Here is a 15,493-nt window from a genome sequence, read left to right as displayed (position 1 = left end):
TGCATGAATCTGACAAAGGATCCTGATCTAGAATATACAAAGAATTTCTACAAGTCAATAAGAAAAAGACAGACAATTAATAGAAAAATGGGGGAAAATATGAACTGCACTTCACAAAAAGACATATCCAAAGGTTCCTAAAACATATGAAAAGGTTGTCAGGGGCATGAAAGTTAGGATCACAGTGTAACACACACCCACCTGAATGGCCCAAAGTTTTACCAGTTTATACTCCCTAGGCTATGGAGCAGCCCAAACTCACAGTGTTGGTAGGAACGTAACTTGGTAAAAACCACTGTGGGAAACCCTTGCAGATTATAAGTTGTCCTCTCTGAGATTCCAGTCTGGTCTGTCACCCACAGCCTGAAAACAGTTATCTCATACATTTTGTCCAGTTTTATGGTTATCTGAGGAAAGGTTACTCTAGTTCCAGTTCGTCCATAATATTTAGACATGGAAGTCACAAGTAAGCTTCTTTTTTAAAATTATTTTAATTGTAATTTTTATTTATTTATTTAGTCTCTGCTGGGTCTTTGTTGCAACATCCGGGCTTCTCTAAAGTTACTGCTCATGGGCTCTAGAGCTCATGGGCTCAGTGGTTGCGGTGAGAGTGTTTAGTTGCAGTTTGTGGGGTCTTGGCTTCCTGACCAAGGATCAAATACAAGTCCCCTGCATGGAGCATGGAGTCTTAACCACTGGCCCACCAGGCAAGTCCTGAAAGCAAACTTCTTGATGGAGAAGGTGACGCTTGTCTCCACCCCCTGCTCCCACCACCTGTGATACTTCTCTGCCTGGACACTTCTCAGGCCTGGATTCCAGAACGTCTCCTCTCTGGTTCTCTCACCCTCAGTTTGCTCCTTATTTTTAGTTTTTTGGCTACGACATATGGCTTGTGGGATCTGGGATCTTAGTTTCCCGACCAGAGATTGAACCCAGGTCTCGGCATTGACCATGCTGGGTCCTAACCACTGGACCACCAGGGAACTCCTGGCTTTCTCCCTCTGATCTCTTTCAGCACCCCTTCCTCACCTTCCTGCAGGCTTCCTCTGGAGACCTACAAATGGCCCTTTACTCTCTTCCAGGTGCATTCACTATTGCTCCCGCCCGCCTCCATCACATAATTCCCTGGTCCGGATCTTCAGTTCCCATCTTTGCTCTGGCCTGAGGGCCTATCTTCACGTGACGCTGCAGGTGGTGGTGCCAGGAGGCTCTTTCTCAACACCGAGAGGTGGAACTTACTACCTATACCTCAAACCCGTTCCTCTCTCGTCCTGCCCCCTCAGCAGGGTCATGCAACATTCCCCCCTCCCCCGACTTCTCCATTGCAGGGGCCACCAAGTCATAATTCCAAATGGATACCTTCTGTGCTCGGTTGCTTCAGTCGTGTCCGACTCTTTGCGACCCCGTGGACTATAGCCTGCCAGGCTCCACTGTCCATGGGATTCTCCAGGCAAGAGCGCTGGAGTGGGTTGCTGTGCTCCCTGCAAGGGATCTTCCCGACCCAGGGACTGAACCTGCATCTCCTGCATTGGCAGGCAGATTCTTTACCCACTGAGTCACCTGGGAACCTTCTAGCTTCCTGCCAATGACAGTAGCTATTACTAGTATTGTTAATATTAACATCATGAAGAAGGTCAGATGTACAGTTTCCAGGGTGTGGCCTTCAACAGTTTCTCTTGGGGGGTGAGGGGAACGTGAGGAGGTTTCAATAGACCCTGGTTCCTAGATGAGGACAAGGATCTGCATGGCCCCTCGCAGAACCCTAGGCAGGAAGACCTGGACACCAGTCACTGTGATAGAAACCCAGTCATGTGGCAGGGAGCTGCTGAGGTGTGAAGGGAGCCTGCCGGGGGACTGGCTGCCGTTGGGTGGCTGCTTTAGAGCCTACCCAAGCTGCTGTTCAGCAGGCCTGCCAGCCAGTCTGCTGAGGCTCCAAGGGTATGGAGAGGGCTTCTGTAGTTACCTCCCTGAAGGAGAGGGACCTTCTCCTTCTGTGACTGTCCTGTACGTGTCTGTGTTAGTCGCTCAGCCATGTCTGACTCTTTGCAACCCTTTGGACTGTAGCTCTTCAGGCTTCTCTGTCCATGGGGTTCTCCAGGCAAGAATACTGGAGTAAGTAATCATTCCCTTCTCCAGGGGATCTTCCCGAAACAGGGATGGAACCTGGTCTGCCGCATTGCAGGCCGATTCTTTACCATCTGAGCCACCAGGGAAGCCCATGAGTGTCCTGTATGAGAGCCCCCAAATTGTTGTGGCCTGCTAGCCTGGGGGTGCGGTGCAGAGGGGTCAGAGACTGGGGAGAGTGGCAGGAGGGCTGTATCCATGGTGTAAAGCTTCTCCTGACCCACTAGGAAGGCCAGATGCAGGCGGGAGCTGGCGGAGGCCAAGCACCTTGGGCTGGGGTCTGGGCAAGAGTGAGGCTACTCCATTCTGTGGGCCTCAGGGTCCCCCCACAACTTCGCTTCCCCCCACTGCCCCAATGGCCTCTGGGTGAAGGAGAGCCCAGACACCTGGGAGACCCTCATGGGATGACAGCAAGAGGGGGAGGCCCTGCACCCAGGCACCTCAGAGCAGGGCCCAGGGGAGTCCTGGCAGGATAAGGGAACGTGGTCCGAGAGGGAGAGTTAAAAATGCTACCTCCCCTCTGCTCCCTGAGACCCAGGCTTTGTTCCTGCAGTTAGGAAGGAGGACCCGGCTAGCTCAGAGGTAGGCAGTGCATCCCTGGGGCCAAGACCTGTGATCTTACAGCTCTGTTTCCATCATTGGACTGCTTTCAGGTGGCATCGCACAGCGACTGGATCACCTGCCCCCAGGCCTGGGGAGGGCTTCCCCCACCACTCTCCTACCCCTAATCCACTGGGCCCCACCACTATCAGCCCCATGCCTCAGAACCGTGTGTCCTCGTTAGCAAAGTGGTGACCACGTGCCCACATGTGGAAGGCTCCGGCTTGACTAGCACTTGAGTTACTCTGGCTGTTTGCTGCCTGGCCGTGGCCTGACACCTGTAAGGGTGCGCATGTCTGCAGTGTCCCGTAATTACGGTGGCTGTGTGCAAACTGCATTATATTTGGCTCCCCCCACGCACGAGGCTCTTGTTTCCACGGAGCTCTCCCTCCCCATGTGTCACGTGGCCTGGTATCTCCATCCCTTCCTCCGCGGATCTGCCAGGCCAGTCCCAGAGGGGGGCGATTTGGGCTGTTTCCAGTTTTCTGGTTTATAAATAACACCGCTGTGCATGTCTTTATTACAAATCCTTCTTTCCTCTGAAACCCTGAATAACTAAGCCCCACGAGGCACCGGTGCCCAGTGAGCACATCCTTCCAAACCCTCCTTGCTTTCTGGCGCATCCTACCTGCGCTGCATAGACCCTTGCTATGGGTGCTGGCCTGGCAAGTGCACAAAAGGGCACAAGGGGCAGGAACGCAGCCTCTGCCAGGCTCACGGGCATAAGCAAACCAAACAAAAAGTAAAGGAGGAGCACCCAGTATTTCTTAATGTTTTATTCCTTTAAATTTGCAACGAACTCTTCTGTGCAGCTGGATAGAGGTCAGGTGGGATGCGCCCTGGTCAGTCCCCAGTCATGGCTGTTACTTCTGTTTGCTTATCTTTTTTTTTGTCATATTTTCATTGGCTTTTTTGTAGTACAAATATAATATGTGAAAATATTCTTGTACAAAGTTCACCATAGTTTTTGCATTTCTTCTATGGTATTTTACTCTTTTTTTGAGTCTCCATGAGTCATTTATATTTTCCTAGAAAATTTTCCATTTCAACTATGCTTTTCCATTTATTGGTAAAATGCTGTGCATAATGTTCTTTTGTGATCATTATCTCTTTGCTTCATTTTTGTCTTCCTTTTCAACTGTTTTTGGACATATTTTTGCTATTGGCCAAACTTGTCAAAAGTTTGTCTATTTTACTATGAAATTTTTTTTCAAATTTTTGGTATTACTGGTTAGTTGAACTTAGCTTGTTTTTTATTTCACGAATTTCTCTTTGGTTTTATCACACTCCTCCCTTTGCCTTTCTCGGGGTTGTTTTTCTTTGCCAGCGTCTTCAGCTGTAAATCTCAGCTTATTCTCAATCTCACTCGTTTTCTGGTAAATCAAACTGGCTTATCTCCTAGGAACACCGCTTGGCCACACCCTACAGACTATGAGGCACGCTGGTTTCACTTGTGTCCGTTCATGTTTCATTTTTGTAGTTTTTGAATTACTGCTGAGTGGATTTATTTGGCTTCCTTTAGTTATTTATTTTTTAATATTATTGCACTGTTGCCTCTGATGCCTGCTTTTGTCAAATTTTTTGAGACACGCTCTGTTTTCTGATCCTCGGCCAAGCACTGAGACTGTTCCATGTGACTGAGAAGAACATGTATTCTCCACAATTGATGCCAACATTTTGTGTAATTTTAAAGTTAGGGGTAATTTACATACATAATGATATGTCACTGGCATGTCAATTACATTCACATAAAAATGCACTGATTTTAAGAGTATGGTTTTTGTATAGTATATGATTTTGACAAATGTATACCTTTGTGTTGTTGTTTAGTCACTAAGTCATGTCCAACTCTTTTGCGACCCCATGGACTGTAACTCGCCAGACTCTTCTGTCCAGGGGATTTCCCAAGTAAGAATACAGGAGTGCGTTGCCATCTCCTTCTCCAGGAGATATACCCGACCCAGGAATCAAACTTGTGTCTCCTGCATTGGCAGGTGGATTCTTTACCACTAGCGCCACCTGGGAAGCCTACCCTTGTGTAATCACAAAGAAATAGAGACCATTTCTACCACCTCAGAATCTTCCCTCAGGCTGCCGGGAGCTGATCTCAGCATTCCCTGAGCCTCTGCTGTGCAGCCGCTTTTATGATTTCTATAACCATGGGTTAGTTCTAGAATTTTGTGGAAATGGTATCTTGCAGCATGTGTTCTTTGTGTCTGGTGTCTGGCTTCTTTTATTCAACTTTAGTTCTGAGAGATTTGCTCATGTTGTCAAGTGTATCAGTAGTGATTCTTATTTACATACACCGATTTGTTTACCTGCTCTCCTGTATATGGACATTTACATTGCTTCCAGTTTCAGCTGCTATGAATAGAGCTGCTATAAATATTGCTGTACAAATGTCTTTTTTTTCTTTTGATATACATTTTTTTTTCTATTGGGTAAATACCTAAGAGAGGAATTAGAGGGTCATAGGGAAGGTATTTGGTTAGCTTTATAAGAAACTGCCAAACAGCTATTGAAAGTGGCTGTCCCTAATTCTGTACATTTTCTTTTAGAGTATTTTGCATCTGTTAAAAACAGTAAATCCTAACAGCTATTAGATATTAGCTCCTGTCACAAAGCAGAGACTCTCCGTTGGGATCAGAATTAGATCCCTGAGCTGGCGTGCACTCAGGCCCCCGCCTCTTTCGATAGCAGTGGGCTCTGCAGACATTGACTCTTTAGGACTGATACCCAGAGAATTGGTGGGCCATGTCACAGGCCAGGTGGCAGAGAATTCTGCTTGTCCCCAGGATGCATTTTCCCCTCTACTTCAGTGATGGCTCTCCATATTTTAGCTGGGTCAGGACCTTTTCCCCAGGATCTTTTGCAGCTAAGTGAAGTCATGGATAGATTCTGGACAATGGGCTGTTAGGGAGAGGGTCAAGTGACCAAAAACTGATGAGGGCCCTCAGACCATCCTCCCTTTTGCTATCTGGCCACTAGGAACATGGATGTGATGGTAGGGTCACCATCACCACCATTATCACCATCATCATTATTACTATTACCACCGTCATTATCACTATCTTTAAAACTTAACATTCAAAAATTAGGTCAAGGCATCTGGTCCCATCATTTCATAGCAAATAGATGGGGAAAAAGTGGAAACAGTGACAGATTTTATTTTCTTGGGCTCCAAAATCCCTGCAGACAGTGACTGCAGCCACAAAATTAAAAGATGCTTGCTCCTTGGAAGAAAAGATATGACTAACCTAGACAGAATATTAAAAAGCAGAGACATCACTTTGCCAACAAAGATCTATATAGTCAAAGCTATGATTTTTCTAGTAGTCATGTTCTGATGTGAGAGCTGGACCGTAAAGAAGGCTGAGGGTCGAAGAATTGATGCTTTTGCATTCTGGTGCTGAAGAAGACCCTTGAGAGTCCCTTGGACAGCAAAGAGATCAAACCAGTCAATCCTAAAGGAAATCAACTCTGAATATTCATTGGAAAGACTGATGCCAAAGTTGAAGCTCCAATACTTTGGCCACCTGATGTGCAGAGCCGACTCATTGGAAAAGACCCTGATGCCGGGAAAGATAGAGGGCAAGAAGAGAAGGGGGCAACAGAGGATGAGATGTTAGATGGCATCACCAACTCAATGCACATGAGTTTGAGCAGACTCCAGGAAATAGTGAAGGACAGGGAAGCCTGGTGTGCTGCAGTTCACAGGGTGGCAGAGTTGGACATGACTGAGCGATTTAACAACAACAACCATGATCACCATCACCAACTTCACCACTATCATTGTCATCATCACCACTATCACCATTACCACTGTTTGTCATCATTATTATCACCATCACCATCACCATCATCACCATCCCCCACCGCTACCATCCTCTCCCCACATGCCTGCCACCATGTCCTGCACGGCCTGCTGTGTCAGGGCCAGTTGACTGGAGATTGATGAACTAGGATCTTCCTGCTCTTCCAGGCAGACGGCGGGGCCTGGGAGAAGTGGCAGCAGTGGCATCCCTCCCATGATAGCAATCCCTCGAGGCAAGGGGGATAGGGAAGGCCGTGGCTTTCCTGGGAGAAGGAGCCCCATGTGCAGCACTTTTGGCTCTGCAGATGTGATGCTTGTTGCCATGGTGACCGTCCTAACAATAACCTCCCAGAACTGATCTTCCCCACACCCGCCCCAGCTGCCACCTGGGAGGGAGAGCCCTCCTTACTGACGAAAGCCAGCTAGAAAGGATGAGGTGGGAGGTAGAGATGACGTGGGGGTGCGGGTGGAAGAGGGCCCTTCCTGCAGGAGGGGTGGGAGGCCGAAGCCAGATGAGAGGGCTTCTGGGGCCTGGTACTCCTGAAAGTGTCTTGGTTGGCAGCCTTCTCCCTTCCAGCTTTTCCACTCTGCTGGAGAGGAGCCTTCTGGGTCTGGAGGTGGAGAGTGGGGTTGAGTGGTGGGGCTGTATAGGCAGGGACAATCTGGGTCCCTTTGGTAGCTCACTCCTTCTCAACTGTGATGCTCTGATCACCCTGCTATTCCTGCCCCCTCACTTGATGTCATGCCTTTAATGTCCCAGCCCAGAGGAGGGGCTGCCCTGTTGACCTCCAGTGCTCACAAGAGTGACATGGGGGCCTCAAATCACACCCTTTTAGTGACTCTGACTTCTCATGTAAACTTGATCTGGGCAGCCTCCCCACCCAGGGGAAAGGACCTCAAAACAGATACCCAGAGTGTTGTGGTGTCCTTGCCCAGTGTGGCAGGACATTGTGCATGTATGTGAGTGTGTGCTGGGTATGTATTGTGTGTGTGTGAAAATAAAAGAGAAAAGCGTCTTAATGGGGAAATAAGGTTTGAGCCCCAGCCACTTTTTGGCTGCGTGACACTGGACAAGTTACTTCACCTCTCTGTCGCTCTGCTGTCCCACCTAGCAGCATGGGAATCATAATAGTATATGCTTCCTAGGACTGGTTGAGAATTCGATGAGATAATATGTGTAGAGTGCATGTATGTAAGTCACTGCTGCCATCATGTTTTAATGCCACTGTGTCGTGGCATGCACTCGCACTGGAAGGAGCGTGTGTGACCCTGGCAGCGGGCGAGGTCTGCTTGTAGCCTGGAGAGAGCCTGATTTACTGAGGGGTGCAATTTTGTTTTGTTTGTTTGCTAATTGTATTCTATTGTGTGGGACTGCCTCCTTCTCCTTCCGGAGCTCAGAGCCGTGCAGATGGCCCAGCATGTGTGGGGAGAGGCCCCTGTGGGGCAGAACACAACCCCAAGAGCAAGCCTCTGTCAGTCCATGAGGCGCCTCCAGTCCTCCCCCGGCTGCCCCAGGAGAGGTGAGCGGCTGCCCATCGGGAGGCACCTGGGGCACTCTGGTTCCAGCACTGAGGCCTGGAGGTGGTCTCACCTCTGCCCTGCCCTGCAGAGATCAAGGCCACGCCCACCATGGGGCCCTATCTGCCCCCAGTCCGGATCTCACCTTGTCCCCTAAGTGTTCTTCAACCTCCAGCTCTCTTTCGGGTACAAGTTGGGTCCGCAAAACCAGCTGGGACTGGGACTAGTCACCACCTGGTGTGCTCACTTGCCTGACAGCTGTGTGCCAAAGGCGTCCTGGTCAAGGAGGCCCGGGGTCCACCCCTGCCCCCTAATCCCTGCATTAGATCTTCTATCCAAGAGACATTTATTGTGGGTTTTGGAGCCAGCCCTGGATTGGCCACCAAGCTGAGAGAGATGAGCAGGACAGGCCCAGACCCTACTCCTGGGGAGCAGTAGTGGCTCCTAGCAGGGCAGCAGAACGACCCAAATCCAGGGCTGGCAGCTGGCAGCTTCATTTCCTCTGGGCCTGCCCAAGACTCACTCTGGCCCTCTCCTCTCTGAGGAGTGTGGGGGTGTGGAGACCAGTAGATTGTCTTTGCTGAATTTGGAGTCCTGGTTCTAGAAGGCCGCCTAGGTGTGGCCCTGGGAGAGGCTCTTCTGTGGGAAACGGGGTCAGCCCAACCTCTCCTGCGCCTCCTCCTGCTCATTGTCCTCCTCTCCAGGGCCACTCGAGATGGACTGTCTTCTTCCAGGCCAGAGCTGGGAGCAGGAAGGTGGACTATGCCTGGGAGAGGAAGGACGGTACCTTTACCTGGGCAAGGGGGCTGTGAGCTCTCAGGACCCCGAGATGCTGATGGACCAAGCACTGTTCCCCGATTCAGGGCCCTCTTTCTGAATAGGAAATGTCTGTTCCTGGGACCTCTCCTCACAAGCCCCCAGTGCCAAGTGCTAGGAAGAGGGAGGGGCTAAGACTGCGGTGGAGCAGGCAGCCTCTACCCTTTCATCTAGTACTCCCTGTGTCCCCAGTGTGTACTGGGTCTGGGAGGCTCCTGGCTGGCTCTGCCAGGGAGGCTGGACCGTGTGGTGTGCAGAGTGGTAGAGACGCGGGCCGGGCAGGGGGAGTCCTGTGCATGTCCTCGTGGGGCTGTTAGGAATGAGTCTGTAGAGGGAGGGCTCTCCCCCCTCCCATGTGCACCTGCGTCCCCTCTTGAGGTCCAGGTCGAAGCAGGCCTTCAGAGGAGAAAGGGGACTGGGTTCGTTGCGTGCAGTTCCCTGTGTATGTGCGCGCGGCGAGGGGGTCGCCAGGAGGCAGCGGAGAAGCCAGCTCAGGGAGCCAGCGGTTGCCCGTGTGCGTGGCCCCAGGCGCCTGGGCGCGGGTGCGAGTGCCGGCGCCGCAAGTGCAGGGCGAGGGCGCGGGTACGAATGCCGGAGCAGGAGCAGGTGCGAGAGCGTGTGCAGGGCGCGAGTGCGGGTGTAGGTGCCGGCGCAGGGCTCAAGTGCGTGTGCGGGTGCGGGGCGCGTGCAGGGGGCGGCGGGCGGGGCGGGCGCGGCGGCGGCGGCGACAGCGGCGCCCGCGCTCCCCGCGCGTAGGTGTGCGGCGCGCTCCTGCCGGGGACGGAGCGCGCAGATCTCGCGTGCGCTCGCCGCCCGGCGCAGCCCAGCCCGGCCCCCGCTCGGCGCCGCGAGCCGAGGTGTCGCCCGCGCCCGCGCCCGTGTCGCCGCCGTGCCCGCGAGCGGGAGCCGGAGTCGCCGCCGCCCGAGCGCAGCAGAGCGCACGCCGAGCCCGCCCGTCGCCGCCATGGCCACCACGGTGACTTGCACCCGCTTCACCGACGAGTACCAGCTCTACGAGGATATTGGCAAGTAAGAGCTGCGGCGCGTGCGGGCCGAGCCGGGGACCCCGGAGGGCGCTGAGCTCCGAGGGTGGTGATCCTGGCGACCCAGACCTTCTGCGCCGCCGGCTCCGGGCGCACTGCGGCCCCGCGCGCCCCCGGCTGCTCCCGGCTCGGGGCCCGGAGCGCACGGCCCCGCGCGGCTTCGACCCCCAAGCCCCGGGGCCTGGCCGCCAGACAGCGGCGCGTGCGGCCCTACCGGGCCCTGTCCGGCACGATCGCCGGACCGGAGGCCCCGGCTCGAGGCGCGGGGCTCGGCGCAGCGGGGGCGGCAGCAGGTGTCCCCGGAGCGCCCGGCAGACGTGACGCATTTGGCGGCGGGAGGTCAGAGAGGAGCCGCGCGCGGTTTCGGTCGCGGGGCCTAGAGCGCGGGGGAGGGGGCGGCCCTGGCCCGGAGTGTCGTCCCCGGCGCGGGCCACGTTGTCCCCACCCCCACCGGGCGGCCGGGCGCGGGGGCGGCGGGACCTGCTCTGCGCCTGCTTCTCCGCGTGGCTTCATCTACGCGGGGGGTGCCCGTTGCGCTCCGCGCCGCGTGGGAACAGCCTCTGCTGTGGGTCCTCAGGAGATTTGGGGTTCTGAAGGCTTTCCCCCCAGATCCTTCTGGAAAGAGGAGTCTGGAGAGCTGGGGGCTGAGGTCAGGGAGCTGGGATCAGGTCACGGGGGTGAAGATGAGGAGGTGAGGTGGGAGCTTGATGGCCTTCAGGGTCGTGGGGGTGGGTGGGGGCGCAGTTCTGTAGAGTTATTTGTGGGGAGGCAACAGGACGGACTTTGAAGGCTCTTTTCAGGTAGGGCCTCGTGAAGGGAACAGGTGGCTCCTGGGCTCTGCTCACCGATGTGAGCCGTGTAGGGCCCTAGACGGGGCTCTGCCGCCGGGCTCTACCCCGAATCCGATCGGGGGCTCCTCTCTGGCCTGGGAGTCTCCACTCTGTGAATCAAGGTGGCGTCACCTGGCATTTCCTGGTCTGGCTCCAGAACTCCTGAAATCCCTCGGTTCCAGCTTGGCGGCGGCCAGAGCCCCGCTCTCCGCCATCCTCCCCCATCCCTCCGGCATGGTGGGGGCGCTGGCGAGGTTTCCTCTTACACCTCCAGCGGCTGATCCCTTTTTCCCTCTTTATTAAGAAACGTCTGTGGTGATACCTTGTGTTGGCGAGGGATGCTGATCATTGATAATTGTGGGTGAGAGCTGGGAGGAGTGTGGGGGCGTGTGAATTCCCCAGTTCTCCCTGCACGTGGGGCAGGATGGCAGTCAGGCCTGGGGGGCTGAGGAGTGAAGGAGTGGAATGGAGGAAGCCCATGATGGGGTCGGAGGAGGCTGGGCCCTGGGGACTCAGAAATTCCTCGGCCCTCAGGTGGGGGCTGGTTGGGTGCCTGTCCCCAGGGCAGAGGGGCCTGGAGAGCAGAGCAGAGAAGGGGGGAGGGGTCCAGCACCCAGATTGTATATACACCCGAGGCCCTGAGGAAGCTTCCAGGGCTTGTCTGGGACCAAGCCTGTGAGGATAGGGTGATGGGCTGGTGCTTCTCAGATGGGGACAAAGCAGGGGGCGGCAGTGGGAGGAAGGTCACCCCGTTCTAGAGGACCTTCTTGTTGTTCCTCTGTGCCCAGGCCCTCCCGCCAGGCACCCCGGGTCCCCTTTGCAGAAGTGCCTCGTCCTGTTCACCCTGTCTCCTCTGCCTGAAGCTGGCTCCACTGACCACTCTTTCACTTTTCTGTGAACCTCTTTGGGCCAGCGGCCTGGCAGGGTGGTCGTCCCAACCCCAGGCCTCTAGTTCTAGCGGCCACAACTGGTTGTCCTCGCTGCTGCCATCCACACCCACACTGGGGGATGGAGGTCCCTGGGACTACCTTCGGGGAGGGTTTTGGGGTGGGGGGGGTAGATCCTGCAGTGGAAGCCAGGCTCCTCTCCTGTCAGCAGGAGTGTGAGCCGTTGTGGAAAGGAAGCCGGGGGCCTGAGGCTTGATTAGGTGAGGAAGCGTGGCTGTTAAGGGGGACCAGGGGCCTGGGAGAGGAGGGGAAGGTACCCCATCCCATGGGCTGGCCCAGCACCCCTTGGCAGAGCCTCCAGGCACCAGGCCCACTGAGGGATGCCCAGGGGCCTCTCATAGCCCCGCTGGGTGGGGAGGAGGCCAGGCCAGTGCAGGGGAGCTGCAGTGGGGCAGGTGTCAGGAGGGAGGGTCTGGCACTGGGGCCACCACCTCGGCCCAGGGCTGGGGTCCTCAGTGGCCATGTCGACAGTTGTTGACAATGCCTGGCCTGCCTGACACACGGTATTGCTTCCTGGTCCAGGTGGATGAGTCCAAGTTTATTTAAAGCTGCAGCCCCTGGCACCAGTCAGGCGACACTGAGCTCCCTGCCCGGGAAGGGTCGGGCCACAGGCCCACAGCTGCTCGCGTGACATGGCCACTGGACTGTCCCCTTCCTGCCCCGTCCCTTCTCTACCTCTTCGTTCCCCCCACCCCCGCCCCACCCCACCGCCCGCTGCTCCCCGCTGTCTCTGCGTGGGATCGGCCCTTGAGGGCCTGGGCTTTGGGTTCAAGGGCCAGGAAAAGCTGTTTTCTGGGGTTCTGTCCTTCCTTGCCTGGCCAGGGCACAGCTCTCCAACACCAGCATACAGGTAACAGCCTTAACTTTGGCTTTAAGTTACAGACAGTTATGGATTAAGGCTGAGGAACACTCAGCACAACACTGAACTGGCCAGCAACATGGTTTAAAAATGTTTCATATTGGATAGATTTTTTTAAATGGAAAGAACTTCCAAGAGTAATAAAATAAACACTCGTATCTCTTCTACCTGGAATTGGAAACCGTTTCTTCTTTTTTCATTTTGGCTTTCAGTTCCGTTCAGTCCCTCAGTCCTGTCCGACTCTTTGTGACCCCGTGGACTGCAGCACACCAGGCCTCCCTGTTCTTTAGAGTTCTTTAAAAAAATATATCAGAAATAAAGCCTTACCAAGAAATGTTAAGTAACCATCCTCCGCCAGCAACTGTGATGTGTTCAGATTTATGCTTTTAGACTCTTGGTTCATTTGCACACAGATAGAGTCACAACTAGCATACAGGATTCTTTGGGGGTGTCTTCTTTTTAACTTTATATAAAATTTGGAAACTTGCGCTTTCCCCAGCTCCGTCTTCCGGGCGTCTGTGTGGGGACGCTGTCTGGCCTTTCGCTGCTGCTCTGCGTAGCGACCGTAGTACCTGTAGCACTTTGTGTTCCTCGCCTCGTGGCAGTCTCCATGTTGCCAGTGTTTCTTCCAGTCCCACCGTGGGTTTGCCGGTGCCCAGGGGCGAGGGTTTCCTCAGAGTTTGTCTCTGGTGGTGGGGGTGCCAGTGGGGGTCTGGACCTCTGGGTCTCCGCTGGGCCCCCTCCCCCACAGCCCCTTTCCTGGGCTTGGTGCTGACCTCCTTGTCTGGCTGTCTGTCGGGTAGGAATTTTGTGCATTTTGTGTTCAGGCTCCCGAAGCTTAGACTCTGGGGAATCATCCCCTTTAAAATCTGAGTGATCCCCCTCTCCAGGAGAAAGCTCCCACATGGCTTTGGATGTAATTCAGGGGTTCATGGACCCCTCCCCTTGAGAGAAGGTGAGCCCCATTGTAACAGCCTCTAAGTGGCACATCACTTTGAACACCTGATTTTATTTGATTCGAGTTGCTCGGGAACCCCCCCCATACTCCCCCTCCCCATTTTATAGACGTAGAACTGCAGCTCAGAGAGAGTGGACAACGTGCCCCCGTCAGCTAGGAAGGCCCCCCACTCCCAGTCCAGGGCACCCCTATCCTTCCCAGCTTCCCCCGAACCTCAGGCAGGCCTCGAGCTGACCTTGGTGTGTCCTTGACTCTATCCAGTGTGCCCCAATTGGGGGAGAGGAGGTCCTGTCCTGGGGTGTGACCCCTCAGCGGGAGGATCATCACCATCCACCTTCTGTGCTTTCTTGACGTCCTCTCCACTAGCTACCAGCCTGCTTGGTGGTTAATAGATAAACTCAGGAAATTCAGAGCAAATCGATGGTGAGCCTCCTGAGCGCCAAAGCCTGGTTGCCAGGGAAGAGAGGACTCGGGTGTGTTTGCTTTCTCCCGCCCTCAGGCACATCGGGTGCTTCCTGCCCCAGGACCTTTGCCAGTGCTGATCCCCCCTCCTCTGATGGCCCCACAGCTCATCCCCCTGGCTGCTCCCTTGGAGAGGTTCTCATGCCCGCTTCCTGCTCCTCCCCCACCTAGCCTCTCCCTGCTTCTGTCTTTCCCTGTCACTGGGCACCATCTGACACAAAGGCGGGTGGGTGTCTGGCCCTGCCCACAGTGGAGTTTCCTGCACGCGTGAGGAAGGGGTGAGTGAACCTGCCAGTGGCTTCTGCCCGCTGGGCTGGCCCCCGGGGTTGGAGTCCAGATGCCTAATGTAGGGTATTTAGAGAAGAAGTCGCACATGTTGAGGCTGCTGTGAGATGCACATGAAGGTGAGGCTAGTTTAGTTACTATTGAACGGTATTTTTATACCATAACCTACTTTGCTGAGAGCTAAGAATATATCTTGTGCTTGCTACCTGCACTCTTTCTCTCCTGGTAACAGTCGCTAGCAATTAAATGGTGCTTATTACATTAAGATGCTTGATCTGTGAAATAGGTACCGTGATTACTCCCAGTTTGGAGAAGAGGTGCTTGAGACTCAGAGACACTCCACATGGGGCTAGGGTTTGAGTCTAGGCTGTTGACTAGAATCTACTTTCTGCTTCTCTCAGAAGCTCATGACCCTACTTCGTTCTGTGTTTTTAAAAGGCAATCATTCCACTCTCTGACTCATGGCCCGCTTGTGGTCCACTCTGACCCTGGGCTTCTCAGGGTCTCACTTGTCCTTAACAGACTGCTTGCTGAGCCCTCTTTGTGCTTTTCCAGCACAAGGCATTGCCCTATGGCTCCTTTTTATAAAGACATCATTTCCTGTGGTTGTCCCTCTGTGACAGCCAATACTGTACCCCCATTTGGGGCCAGCAAGCCTAATTTGATTTTAATGATTAAATAGATAACAGGGATAATATCTTAAAAGAAAAGTCAATACACAACTATGTGCAGTAAATGTGACTCCTTCACACTCCAGTTTATTCATTCCACAGAGGAACCTGGACTGCCTGTTTTAATGGTAGTATAAGGATATGTGTGGTGCATATATATGTACACATTTGTATACATGCATATACGTCACACACATATATATGGTTTTAAAACACAATGGAATCACCATATATGTGATTCTTCAGTTTGTTTGCTACTAACAGTTTTTCATGATGATCCCTCATGTCAGAGAGACTTTTCTTACAGCTAAGTGCCTGCCAGTTCTCTTAGAATCAAGAGATGGATGTATATGTGGTGGCCTTATTTTTAAAACCCCAAATGGGGACCCGTTTTCTGACAAGCAAGACAGAGGGAAGAGAGGATGCTGTGTTCGAAACAGGGGCTCCCAGGGTTATCAGGAGGGCATGATCGTGGTGGATGAAGGAGCACTTCTTGGTGGGGTCCTGGGTTGGGGCACAGGGGTCTTGATCAAAAAAGAAGCCAAGAACATATTCCTCTCCTTTTT

The 15,493-nt window shown here is 53.8% G+C and overlaps 1 protein-coding gene across 10 annotated transcripts in view; it reads left to right on the top strand.

Annotated features, from left to right (window-relative positions):
* CAMK2B (calcium/calmodulin dependent protein kinase II beta) overlaps window positions 9,633-15,493 on the top strand; it is a 90,231-nt gene continuing 84,370 nt past the window's right edge. For 8 of the 10 annotated variants that reach the window (XM_018047019.1, XM_018047023.1, XM_018047018.1 and 5 more), the window contains exon 1: window positions 9,740-9,901. In XM_018047019.1, coding sequence (XP_017902508.1) covers window positions 9,837-9,901 — 65 coding nt within the window. In that variant the 5' untranslated portion in view covers window positions 9,740-9,836. Of the gene's footprint in view, window positions 9,902-15,493 lie in introns of all 10 variants that reach the window. The other 2 variants (XM_018047020.1, XM_018047024.1) reach the window with 2 other exon arrangements.

Source organism: Capra hircus, chromosome 4 (assembly GCF_001704415.2).
Source record: "Capra hircus breed San Clemente chromosome 4, ASM170441v1, whole genome shotgun sequence".
NCBI classification, from domain to species: domain Eukaryota; kingdom Metazoa; phylum Chordata; class Mammalia; order Artiodactyla; family Bovidae; genus Capra; species Capra hircus.
Note: the sequence above shows the minus strand (reverse complement) of the source record. Positions and strands in the feature narration are given on the sequence as shown.